Source organism: Falco naumanni, chromosome 16, assembly GCF_017639655.2.
Source record: "Falco naumanni isolate bFalNau1 chromosome 16, bFalNau1.pat, whole genome shotgun sequence".
Lineage (NCBI taxonomy): Eukaryota > Metazoa > Chordata > Aves > Falconiformes > Falconidae > Falco > Falco naumanni.
In genome coordinates, this window is record NC_054069.1 from 6,421,169 (window position 1) to 6,434,512 (window position 13,344).

Below are 13,344 nucleotides of genomic sequence, written 5' to 3' on the forward strand. Positions count from 1 at the left end.
TACTTGCCAAGAGATTCAGTATTGAATTTCCTGAGTTTTCTTTAGGTGTTCTCTAGCCTTGAACAGACGGTAAATGTTGACAACAAAAAGCATCAACTTTGGAGATGGGAAGAAGGAACTCCGCCAAAAGCAACAAGCATGGGAAAACACAAAGCCTTCTGCTAGGAAGGAAACCCTGCTACTAGGATTGTCTACAGCCCTTTCAATCTAAAACTGAAATTTACCGTTCCACAACTAAGCAGTTCTTTTAAATGTTTCTTTTTATGGCTTAATATGGGACCAGAAGCAGGTGCCATGGGACTTAAGTCACCATTTGTAGTAATCCAGTAGTGAAAAGCAAAATGACAACCACATTGCAGAGAGACCCGAAGTCAGGCAAGAGTCCGATGCAATTGTTGGGTTGTTTTAGCTTCCTCTGGTGCTGCTCTCTCAGGTTGCCTTTTTTTTTTTTTTTCTAGAGCAATACAGCAAACAACATTAATATTGAGGAAGCTGGCTTCATGACTGAACTGAAACGGATTCTTTTCAAAAATCAGAATTTCAGGTGGCTGCTACCACTCCCTGGAGCTCCGATCTGTAACTCTCCTGCCTTCCACTCCACTCTTACCAGGGTCTTTGGAGCTCTTCACAGCCCAGATCCTCCAGTTCCCCCCCTTACACCCTGCCACCCCTCTAGCTCCCTTTGCTTAGTTCATGCATCGTTTGTTTTAGCGTTCTTTACTTTTCCTGCTGGGATCCTAATAACCCCTCCTGCATCCACCGCAGATACCCATTCCGAGTACACTCCTTCCCGTGACGCCTCACAGTACCGACACAGAAGGTTTGTATTCATCAGGCCTTCAGTGAAGTGTCTGGAGCACAGTGTTTGGATACACCTGCTCACACCAGGAATCAAAATACTCATTCTGCTGAAGTCTAGTGGAATTTTCCCTTGCAATGCAATGAAGCCGACATTTCTCCCTGCTGCTCCCAGCATTTCCCCCTGTACTGCTTAGTCCTCTATTCCACCGGCACTGCAGACCACCCTGTACGTGCTCTGCGACAACAAATACTGTCAATACTAAAGCAAAGAAGTTCTCAAAAGGGAGCGATCTGGTAACAGGGACATGTATTCTCTGGATTTCAGGCTTTTAGGCAAACTGGCTTCAATTCACTGACTGGTCAGCTGTACCTCCAAAGGAAGTACAGGATGGAGTGTTGGCAAGTGCGACGCAGACTGTCAAGCACAGCAACACTGTGTATTTGTCGCTGGTCGGCTCCTGCGTGAACAATGATTCAACTGTTCCCTGCCACTTTTTCCACGCTGGAGCAGAGTATGCAGTAGAAGGTTACAGAAGGTGTTTGGTTCTTTTTTCTGAAGGTGACAATGCTTTTACCCTCGTACTAGCTAACCAGGCTCCTACGGAATAATACTGCACGCTGGTGTGACTCGAGGAATCCTGTGAATGTCAGCAGCGTTGATAAACAGTAATCAGGCTGTTGATTTAGTAGTATCAAGCGCTGAATACCTCAGAGGTATGTTAATACAAGGCGGTGCTGATCAGCAGATAGCAAAACTGATAAACGCTGTGGTTAGCAGACACAGTACAGGCACTGCTGGTACCAGTGCATTTACTTCTATTTGTATAGCTTGTGTTGCTGAGAGCAAAGAGCCTGGCTCTCTCGCCATACATCATGAGCTATAAAACCACAAGAGAACCCTCAGAATCAAAGCAATACAGAGATACCGAACAAAAACGTACCAGGCTTCGATAAAGTTAACCTTGAGTTGTTTTAGAGAAGCAGTATGGAAACTGATTCAGACTACTTATACTAAGCTTAACAGTGAAGTTATTTGGTTCCTTTCCTAACAAGGACACGAGAGCTCCAGCAGTTCTTTAAATAGAACCCTTCCTGCAACATACATAAAAAATGAACATAGGTGGAAGAAGCAGTTTCAGCAACACCAGAACCAAAGAGGCTTTTAGAGCATTTTTTTTTTCTTCTGTTTTCCAAGATTTTCCTTAGCATGTAATAAGGAACAGAATCATAGAATAGTCTACGTTGGGGGGGACCTTTAAAGGTCACCTAGTCCAACCCCGCTGCGTTAGGCAGGGCCATCTTCAGCTGGGTCAGGTTCAACCCTGAACTTGAATGTTTCCAGGGATGCTGCACCTACCACCTCTCTGGGCAACCTGTTCCCATGTTTGAACACCTTTGTGGTAAAAGATGTCTTCTTTATATCGAGTCTAAACCTACCCTCTTTTAGTTTAAAACCATTACCCCTTGTCCTGTTGCAACAGGTCCTGCTAGAAGGTTTGTCCCCATCTAAGTACTGAAAGGCTGCAATAAAGTGTCCCTGGAGCCTTCTCCAGGCTGAACAACTCGAATTCTCTCAGCCTGTCCTCACAGGAGAGAGGTGTTCCATCCTTCTGATAATTTTCAGGGCTCCTTCTGCAACTATTTGCACAGGTAAGACATCCTGCCCACTCCTTTAACACCTCTATGTGAATCTGCAGGAACGTTTTTGCCTTTTGAGGCTCCTGCTGTCTGTCAAATTTGGTCACGGGCAAGCAACAGGTTCAAAAGTTGTCTGGGAAACGTACACAAACAGCACGATCTCACAGGCCTTTTGACTCCTTTCGTTAATTCTTTTTAACTACAAGGTCACTAGAGACTTCAGCAAGGAGTCTACAAGGCTTAAGAGATTCCAAGTCTTTGTGCACCACTGGGCAGTTTTTATTACAAAAACTACCTCTTCATTGCCTTCCTCACCTCTGCTTCCTTACTGCATCATCTGCTGACTCTCCCCTGTGTTGAGCGGTACCACTACCACAAGCAGGTATTTTTAGTAGCCTTTAATGAAATGTACTAGTTAGGAATAATAGCAAATGAAGATGATGCAACCATCCAGCTCTCAGTATGGAAATCTCTACAGTGGGTAACATGCACTCTAAGGTAATAAAACCAGTCACTATTCCATTTAGCAGCGATATTACTGGGGGGCATTTATATAGTAAACTGGCCTTTTTTACATACCTTGTGTTGGGGGTCCATTTCATTCAGATAAGCAACTGGTAACTGTAGATCAGCCACAGTTACACACACACACACAATGTCATTCTGTCCTCATTTTATCCTTCCTTTTTCTAAAGCTCACTTGTGGTAATCCTGAAGGAACGGCCAAATCAAGTGATACAAACATCTAACCTCACTTAGAGCAGTTCTCAGTGGGGTTCTTCCACAAAAAAAAAAAAATGCATCTTTAAAAAAGTTCCGCAACATGCACAAAGCAGCCCTTTGTATTTAGGAATTTCAAGGTATTGATTATGGAACATGTCCCTCTTAGCAGGCCGTTTAGGGAGCGTACCAGTTTCACAGGTGAGGATGCTGGAACAGAAAAGTTAACAGACTAGCCCAAATTCAAGTGACAAATCAGTGCCTGATGCAGGCCAGGGCCAAGCGTAACTGAAGTGCCTGGCCATGCCCTGAACAGCCAACAGAAACCGGTCACTCTCTGCTGAAAACTTTTGCCTCAACATTTCCATAGCCTGGAATTTGATGCTGTAATTCTGCTGTAAACTTTCTGCCACCTTTAGTGCGTATTCACATGCTCTGGGCACATCTCAGTCCAGTCTCTCAAATACGCCGGGGTATATGGGGAAGCTCCAAGTCTCATTTCCTTTTGTAAACACTGGCCTCGTGTTTTTCCCTCGGTCGTAACTATACAGTCCAGTACTCTGCACATACTTCATCGCTGTCTCTGTATCTGTCCTGGAAGTGATCCCGAAGTGCAGCTACACAGGACATATTCCCAGAGACAGCGGGCAGTCACACGAACACAAACTGCACCGTTCCCTGCGGGAACCCTTGGGTGCAGATAAAAGCCTAAACCACAGGAGTAATTTTGAGACGCCCACTTCCAATATGCAGCAGAGAGAGTATGAAATAGAATATTCCTGCCCTTCTCTGGAAAGTTCAAAATACCTGCGGGATGGGATTTGCAAGGTCATTATAAAGGGCTAAAAGTAACAGCAATGTGTTAAAGTCAGTAGAAAATCGACATGCCAATTCCTCTGCAACAAAAAAGCTGCAAAGATTCATGTCCTTAACGTTCCATGAATAGGATCTGCTTACAGTAGTGCAACCCGTGGAGCTCGCCAGTGCCACTCACAGTTGTAGGACTAATCCTTTTCACTTCTCATCTCAAACTAACCGTACCCATTATTTGCATTCACACAAGGTACATCTCTAATATCCTTCTCTTCTTCCTCCCCAAAACTCTTTTGTGCCGAACAAGTAAATCTCTGTTCTAGGAAAGCTAATTTGGTCATTAGATAGCCTTGTTATCTTCCCTTGGAGACTAGACCTACAGGGCTCATCTGACATCAGATGGGCTGAAGTGATCCTGGTGACAAACAAGGAGCTACAGCCCGTGGCTTCAGATTGGAAGAAACAATTAATAAGAACATGCTGAAGAAAGATGATGATGATCAGAGCCTTCGGAGTTGAGCAAACTGCTTGGTAAAGGGGCTCTGGGGCATAAATAACTTCAGAACTGTTACATTCCATGATTCAACTTAACGTTTGATTTAGAATCATCTTCTAGGGCAGCACAGGAGTATTTGGTGGATTGATTACTTTAGAAATCTGACCAGAAAATTTGAGGACTTTTATGAAGAGAAACTCTAGTCCAAATACAAATGACTGAGTTTGCTTTGATTAAATCGGATCAACAATTACTCTAGGCCCTTAAAGATTTAGGTATCTGACTGGTAATGATGAGCTGTCATTTTTCTGATGACACTTGATACTCTTATGCCTCATCTATTTTTGCATTGTCAACAATCAGAATGGAAACTTAAAAGGACAAATATTTAAGCTTCATCTACGCTTTTAACCCTGTGTCACTCAATTAATATTGTATCCCAGGTAATTAACATACCTCGTTACAAAAGAACAGCTTACACTACTGTCAGTATCTGGTACAGGTGGAACCCTCAAGAGGTTAAATCTCCAACATCAGTCCAAGGTATGAGCTCAAAGTCCGAAAATCAGATACCCGGTCTCACTGCAATGAACATTTGGGATTTGTCCCTAATCAAGGGAGAGCCGCACTGCCTATCAGTCCGAAGGCTACGATGCCAGAAAGACTATTTGAAGGTCAGCCCACACGCAAAACCTCTAAGTGTCATGCCCTGCAAGCACACAGAACGCCCAACAGTTGCACGGACAATTACGCAATGGCATCCTGGCATGTCACCATACTCCGGAGGTGCAAACAGCCAAGGTCAACCCAGGTTCCAAATCTACACAGGAGACACTGAATGCAACATCCACTGACCCTGCCTTTTACATCCTCCTCCAGTTCTGAAACAAGTGCAACTTCAGCTGTAATAACAGAGGGGGGAAACAACAGAATATTCTACCAAAAAAAAAACCCAGTCACTGTACGTCACCTGCCTTTTTCCTATTACAGCGAGACTTGCTGTGAATTGTTTTTTATTCTCTTTGAGGAGATTTTTCTTCACACAGGCTTAGCAACCTGGGCAATACTTCAGGAGACATGAAGCGATTTCTTCTCTCAGAAGCATTTGCCATCCGTGTAGGTGTCATTGAATCTGATCTCTCCCTTCAATTATCTTGAGTTTGTCAGATTTTCAACATCCTCTTAGTACTGCAGATAAATATCAATCTTTATCTCTGAACTGCAGCTGCTACTCAGGTGCTACCCTCGTAAACCTTTGTATCTGATTCCCAAGTACTTGTATGTATATTTATAAGCACAGCTATAGAAAGCATGACCTGCTTGGAAATACCTAAGGTTTCAGTTCCTAAAAAAGTGAAACTCTTCTGCCCATCCAGACTGGATTTAGAGCGAATGTGAACATGTGGAAGCCACTTCAAAAAGAAACGTGAGCAAATCTGAACAGAAAAAACAGAACAGAGTCTTTAAGTATCACTGATCAATGTAAGAGGTGCTTCAGGTTTATGTTAGAATTAGGATTTCTTGGTTTTTACTATTATCTTTACAAGCTTATTTTCACGACACATAATAGTTTTATTTATGGTTACCAAAAGTGGCTGAAGAGCAAGGACATCTTAGAAGTGAATGGCATGATCCTTACGTTACCTTTGCTCCCTATCTGAGCAATAAAATTATAGAACTTACACTGTCAAGACAGGGCTTGCCTGGGTCGAACAGCAGCAGTTGGCTTGTATCTGATGGTCTTGTGTACAGCCAGATGATTAAGTTTTATTACGCAAATCCATGAAATCCTTTCGGTCTATAAACTGATACTAGAAGCAAGGATGCACGCTGTATAAGGACTAACACGATACTAGCTGCTGGGGCTTGGGGGTGGGGAAAGCTCAAGGGGAACAGGCTGCAGAAGATGCCAGCCTGGCATACTCTGTCACTGCTAGGTGGACCTGACCCAGCACAGAATTCCTCATGACTCTGAGCGCCTTGCCGAGGAGCGTGTGCCTTAGGAACCTGGAAAAATGGTTCCTTCATTCTGTCTTTGATAGGCAGTTCTAAAAGTTCAACTTCTTTCCTTTTTCATGGGCAAGGAACACCAGTATCCTTCAGTTATGAATTTGTGCTGAAAAAATTGGCATGCAAATAGCATAAATCTATTTTGCAAATAGCAAAAAATAGCATAAAAAAGCACAGTAAGAGCCGGATACCTACTAATTCATACAGGACTTTTTCATGTAACATAAGACTTAAACACAGTGTGGCATATTTCAGCAATCTGCTCTTATCTTTAGAAACCCAATTCTATTCTATTTTTGGACAAAATAATTACCAGTGCAGGGAAATCGGCATTATTTCTCAGGGTACATAGATTATTATGGCTACCTCTTTTTATTTCCATTATGCTTTCTATACTTGTGTCTTCAAATGATGTTAAACCATTTCTTAAGAACTCAAGAATTAATAGCATCCATGAAAACCATTTCGAAGAAACACTTCAGGATTTAGATAGGATATTGGATGCTTGGTCCAGTGGGGTTCCTTAATTTTTAATTATTGCACTGTCAGTTTAGTTGTCCCACTTTTTGGAGTGTTAGAATGACCATGATTCAATTAAGCACAAAACAATCACTGGTGTCTCATTCTCTCTCTTCCCTCCTCTGTCTTGTATCTACTTTGCAATTGTTGGTCTACCATAATAACTCTGGATCAAAGGTAACAGCTTTTAACCTGAGAGCACTGTTAAGGTTTCTCATTCCAGAGAAACGGATTTTAAGAACATTACTGATTGTTTAGGGGAAAAATGTGCCAGCCTTCAAAAAACCATGTGCCAGCCACAGAATTCTAAAAGGACTGAAATTGGACTTATTACCAGAGGACTGAGATTATATAATGGAGTGATCTTCTTAACATTTGCCTGAATCGGCACGTTAAAAAAATACGATCATTTGCAGCATTGTGTTCAGTTGAATAAACTCTGTGTTTGTGCAATCTGCAAATATTGGCTCTCAACATTTGCGGTATTTTGTTTCTCAATCTCATTACCCCCTTTAGAATAATCTTGAATTTAGAAGGTATAATTTTTTGAACATACATCATTTAAATGGAATCTGTTTTCCTGTTAAAAATGGAAACAAAGATTTCAGACCCATTTGCAATTTGAGAAATGGAAGCTCCCTGCCAGAGCCACTGCAACTTCTGCTGTGCATCCAGCAATCTGAGGTAGCCTCGAATTTTTACCTCAAAAAATCCTTCAGAAGGGATACTAGCTTCAGAGCTATAATTAATCCATTCTTCTAAAATTACCAACAGAATTCAATCTGCCTGGCTTCATAGAGCCACACGGATCTTTTGTTATAACAGTAATATGAGCAAAGGAGATAATGGGGAGAGAGGTGCTGATAAAGGAAAGGTACGAGTGTGTTCGAAACAAACCTGACCCACTTCATGAACTGAATGCTGATCAGCCAGTTCTGACGTCAATGCATATTTTACTGTCCACCAGCAAGACGAACCAGCACTACAACCTACTTCAAAATAACAGTCTCTCCTACCTGATCTGGTTCGAACACAGTAGCTTTACCATCAGGATGGCATGATTTCTGCAGGCATCTATAAGGCATCTTAATCTGGTAGTTTTGTGGGGCAGGAAGCATGCAGAGAGAAGCTCACTATTCCATCTTCAATTCAAAGCTGTATTTAATTTTCACAAATGCACAGATGTTCCACTGTACAGACAATGAGCAAGTTTTATTGGATGACAGCACAGTGCATCAGTGACCAGTAACTGAAATCCAGTCCCTGTGATCCCTTCAAAAAAACAGCAAAATTTAAAGGGTACATGAGCAATCCAGTTATCTACAGGCAATAACTTTGAAAAGAACAAAGGTTTACCTCTAGTCCTGAAAACAAATTCGATGTCAAACCTGATGCAGACTGCCTGGTATGGCATTCTTCAGCTGCAGCCCTCGCAGTGGACATCTGATCTGATTTATACCTTCTTTTATGTTAACTTAGGCTAAAATTTAAGTTCGAGGCTTTTGCTCTCAACTACCTAGTATCTTCTAGAAAATAACAGATTATCAAAGCCCTCAGCTCACAATCTCTGTGCATCCTCTGTTTCTTGTCCAGTTACTAAGATTGAAAAAAATAAAATATCCACTGAATTTCATCCATCCTCTTCCTTTTAGAGCAGTATGAACAAAAAACTATTAAATTTCAGCCCAGCCTCCTTGTTTAAGCATAAAATGTGGCAGTCTCATCAGCTTTCAGTTTTAGGAACACTTATTTTTGAATCTTAGTTTATTCTCCTGGTAGCTGAAACACATAGCTAACTTTATGCATGTTTCTGTATTTGACAAAAAGATGTTGTACTCTTTAAGAGTAAAAGCTTTGATAAAAGTCTTAGAAGCATCAACATGAATCAAGAGGTCCCCTGGAAGTTAGGAAGAGCCTGGAGTGACCATGAGTATCTATGTGGATTTCATAGCTGCTTGGAGTGATAGGAAGGGATAGCCCCGCACATGGGCCCAACGCAAACACTGACACTGCAGAGCTTTCTATCAAAGTAACTCATCGGTTACTGTGCTGGTTTTTAATTGCTAGAGTAATTCAAATTAGAGAGTAATTCTAGCTATCTGACTTGGGATCCTGGCTGCCTTTTGTTCTTCCAGTTTGATAAATGAAGCATGAAGAATATGGACCACTGGAAAAGACTGTTTTCAGGGCAGCAGCAAACTCCAAAATCACAGACAAACCATTCTGTGGAATTCATCCTCCATCTCCTTTACAGAGAAAAATAAAATAACTGACTCTGCACAAATCACTACAAAGTTTCTAGCGGCCATAACTTTCCTCCAGCTACTTTATCACCAAGGCTCAGCACAGGAGTTGCCATCAATCTGATAAAGCTTGACAAAGGTACATGAAGGAATCAGACCATCTGAATTGCTGCCAGTTCACGTGATCATTTACATACAGACCACCTGTAATTAACTTTCGGCAATACAGAGGCAGAGCACGAGAGCAGCTAAGAGGAGGAAAGAGACAGAAGCAGATGATGGAAACCTAGTAACTACCATTTATCTGTGCTTTTATTTGAGTCCCTGGAGAACCTCTTCGTTGAAATTCCCTGCAACAGAACAGTTCACGTCTCCAACCTTTCTTTGGTTAACACATCTCCTGAGATGCCTTTGAAGTAGTGTTTTTGTGAGCCCGTGTCATCCTTGCACTCCAGTGCTCGGGGAGGCAGGGAACTTGCATCCCCACACTGCTGAGGGCATCCATGGAAGGAATACCTCTGAATATGGCCCTGCTCCAGCACAGCTGAGGCTCCTGAGGAGTTCTGAAAAACTATGCCAGGCTGAACGTGACAAGCTGCAGCGCAGAACCGATGTGGAGGAAGAGAAATTAGAAGGGACAGAATGTGGTGGTGAGAACAGAGAAGAGTGGCAGATCAGAAGGCGAGAAAAAGCACAGATGAACAACAGCACAAGAATTCCCTTATATTTGCTTCAGTTACTCATAGTAAGTGGGATCCATGTGACTTGCAGCCCTTAGACACATTATTTACTGCAGCCATACATTGTCCTGGTAAATACAATTTATATCAGTCATAAATTTCCAGATGCTATGATTGTCAGTAGCTGCTAGAAATAAACACAAGTTTGAAATCAGAAACAAGAGAAGTACAAATACTACAAATGGTAGTACTGATGAACCCGCTAGATTAAAGCTCCAAGTACCAAAACTATTTCACTGTCAGATTTTTCCCAGATTTATTACCAACAGCTGTGACCCAACAGTGCTGGTGGCCCTATTGGTTTTCAGAATTTTGAGACATCACCACCAATTCGATCTCAATGCTATCAGTTACTACATTTGGGCTGCTTTGTTATAGAGTCCAGACATCATCTCCATCCCAAACTGTTTCTTTAGCTTTCTTCAGCTATCAAATGCCCTAAATAAGAACTTTATTAAAACAGAACTGCATCTTCCTGCTACAACAGTTACGAACCCGTTTTAACTTCACCTGATGGTAGCTTTTAGTATTTTTACAATTTAATACGAAAGCCCACAACAGAGTATACAGAAAATTAAAAGATAACCATAAACAGTTTACTATCAAATGAAATAAAAAAAAAAGTACTGCAAAGCCTCTGCTATTAATTTATATGAAGTGTTAAATAACAGTTTTTATGAACCTGCTGTAAAATTCCCACACTGAGATGCTGAAGAGCCATGAAATACAGAGAACATGCCAAAGATCAGATGAATAGGCTTCCCTCTCTAGCTTCAGAGAATCTCTTTTTCACACTTTTCCTTCTGCCAAAGATACAGCCTAACATTCAGATTTGATAACAAACAGTAGCCTAATACTCTATGAAGACCACGGTTCTGGAACTCACATAGGTGTATTTTCCTCTTCCTCAGTTTTAATTTACCTGTTACTTAACCTTTCTGTAAACTCTTAAACCAAGTGAAAAAGATGCTAGAGGTGGAAAGCTGGTGCTAAAAATGACAAAACAAATGTTTTAAATATACACCTAAAACTAAAAGGTCAATACCAAAGCAACAATCACACCCAGGATCTGGGGAAGCTACTCCGTTAATACATACATTGATAAGAAATCCTTCTTAGTCCATCAGTATGGCATCTCATAAGCAAAGATAACCTATTGGTTATTGGTTTTTTTGGGGTGTGGGGGTGGGTTTAACAGCAACGACTATGGGTTCCTTTTCTCTAAATTTAAAGAGGATAAAATTCCTGCTCAAGAAATAGTTTTCATCTCAAAGGTGAGTGCTGATTTTAAAAGATGGTATAGATTCCGCATTCTGATAAACACGACTTGAAAAGATTTAAAAGATATTTCCTAAAGGTGAAGTTAATCCCCAGAAGTAATTACCTAGCCTTCCCAATGTTTGCTGTAGTATTGCAGAGAAAGGGTGAAACTTTGCGATACAGATGTTAACCAGTTAAAACAGGTGTTTTCCTTTAAAAATATAAGGACACTGTCTCTGTACTCAGTAGACAAAAAGGAGCGCACCTTTAGAGAGCTGCTGGCACATTTAACACTTTTCTGTAATTTTATCCTTACAGAAAGCACAAGAGATCAAGATACTTTTGCAGTTCATCCATTTCAGAAATGCCAGAGGAAATTCAAGGGTAAAACAATCCAGCAGTGATCTACAACTCAGAAATATTTTATCACTTTACCTTTCTCAGCCTGATTGGCGATCTGTTCACACTTTCTTCTCAGACCTAGCAAGCTTACTCCTAGACAAACCAGCTTTTACAGCAGCTGGCCTTCTTTTCCTGCTCCCATACTACTGATGACTGAAGTTCAACAGTCCTCCAAGTCAAGATGTCATCTAGCTTTCCCATTTCAAGTGTCGCTGGGCTAAAGTCAGTATGGAAGGATTCGTGAAATTGTAATGAGTTGACAACTGCCAAAATGATTTCCATTGCTAGCAACATCTGCTGTGTCTAAATTTATAATTAAAATGAAATCATGCATGCAAAACGAAAAAAATCAATAAGCTTCCATTTTGAGTTCTTCTAATGTTGAAAGAAGTTATTTGATTAACTCTGTTTTAACCTGAACATCTGGCAGCATTATAGACATGTTATGACACCCACAAAAAATGGCTATAACTCTAAAAATTATTTCCTTTTTCCTGGAAGTATAATAGAGCTAATCTAGGAATTATTTCAGCTACATGTACTATGACATCCATAATGCAAAAATATTACATGTGTTACCACTCTGATTTTTTGTACCTTAAGCACAGCAGGATAAATTGGGTAGCGGCAACTTCATAGAAATAAGGTGTAACTGACTACCATCTACGTTCTGAGTACCTGCTATTTTGATGTTCATGTTGTTGTCAAGCAAAAGATTTTCAGCCTTCAGGTCACGGTGAACAATCTTTCGACCATGGCAATACTCCACTGCTGAGAGGATTTGCCAGAATTTGCGCCTGGCCTCAGACTCACTTAGACGGCCATGGCTGGCGAGGTAATCTGTTAAAAAACAAGCAGGTTTAAATGGATTAGGCAGCAAGCAACAACCCTGAAACTAAAAATGATTCCTCTCAAATAATTAGCACTAGGAAACTCAAAAAGCATTTCAGCTGATCCGTTTCCAACCCATTATTCTCCTCTCCTCCCCTCCAAAAGAATGAAAAAAAAACCAAACAACAAAAACCCACACTGCTGAGTAATGAAAGTCTACTCTCTGTTCTTTTATAGTTGCCTGACTATTCTGATAAATATTTCCATATAGCACAACTCCTGTGGAGTGGGGAATACATGGAATAACTGGCTTCACCATCATGGGGTACTTTAAGCTTTAGCCCCTTACCAGTTCACACAGACTTCATGCCACACTTCTCCCTCTGAAGCCTCAACAGAGGCTGCGTGGTAGCTCTTAAGTATTTTTTCTCTAGAAATAAAACAAGTACCCACACAGGGTATCCACAAGACCTCTCTTTTGTCTTCATCGCATCGCAAGCAGAAAGAACATTTTATTTTCATATTTGATTATGTTGTGAAAACTAACGTTAGCCCTGAAACAAATGATAGCTCTGAACCCGAAGACTTCATTTATCCTCAGGAACAAAAACAAGCAAAGCAGCAGCTGTGTGAGCCTTGACAGAAACAGCTTCTACAGCCAATTCTATTCTTTCTCTTACAAGGCATAAAATCAAAGAATCAACTGTTAGGATGGTTTCAGAATTGCCTTCAGCATCCTACAAAGAATGCAGTTAATGGCCAAAGTGCAGCAAACGCATATATATATTGTATACAGTTACCACAGGCAAGGGCTGAGCATATGTACACATGGAGCAATCTCCAACCGCTTGCTGCATCACAACTCGTAGTG

At 41.1% G+C, this 13,344-nt stretch overlaps 1 protein-coding gene and 1 long non-coding RNA gene across 4 annotated transcripts in view; both read right to left on the bottom strand.

Moving 5' to 3' along the window:
• The window catches only part of SIK2 (salt inducible kinase 2), a 55,336-nt gene that overhangs the window by 19,899 nt on the left and 22,093 nt on the right, over window positions 1-13,344 (bottom strand). For all 3 annotated transcript variants that reach the window (XM_040615867.1, XM_040615866.1, XM_040615869.1), the window contains exon 4: window positions 12,321-12,482. In XM_040615867.1, the coding sequence (XP_040471801.1) occupies window positions 12,321-12,482 (162 nt within the window). The remainder of the gene's footprint in view (window positions 1-12,320; window positions 12,483-13,344) is intronic.
• LOC121098189 lies at window positions 8,141-9,662 on the bottom strand. Its single transcript, XR_005831201.1, has 2 exons — window positions 9,619-9,662; window positions 8,141-8,269 (listed from the first exon to the last, which is right to left on the bottom strand). It is a non-coding gene; the product is annotated as an uncharacterized LOC121098189 (long non-coding RNA).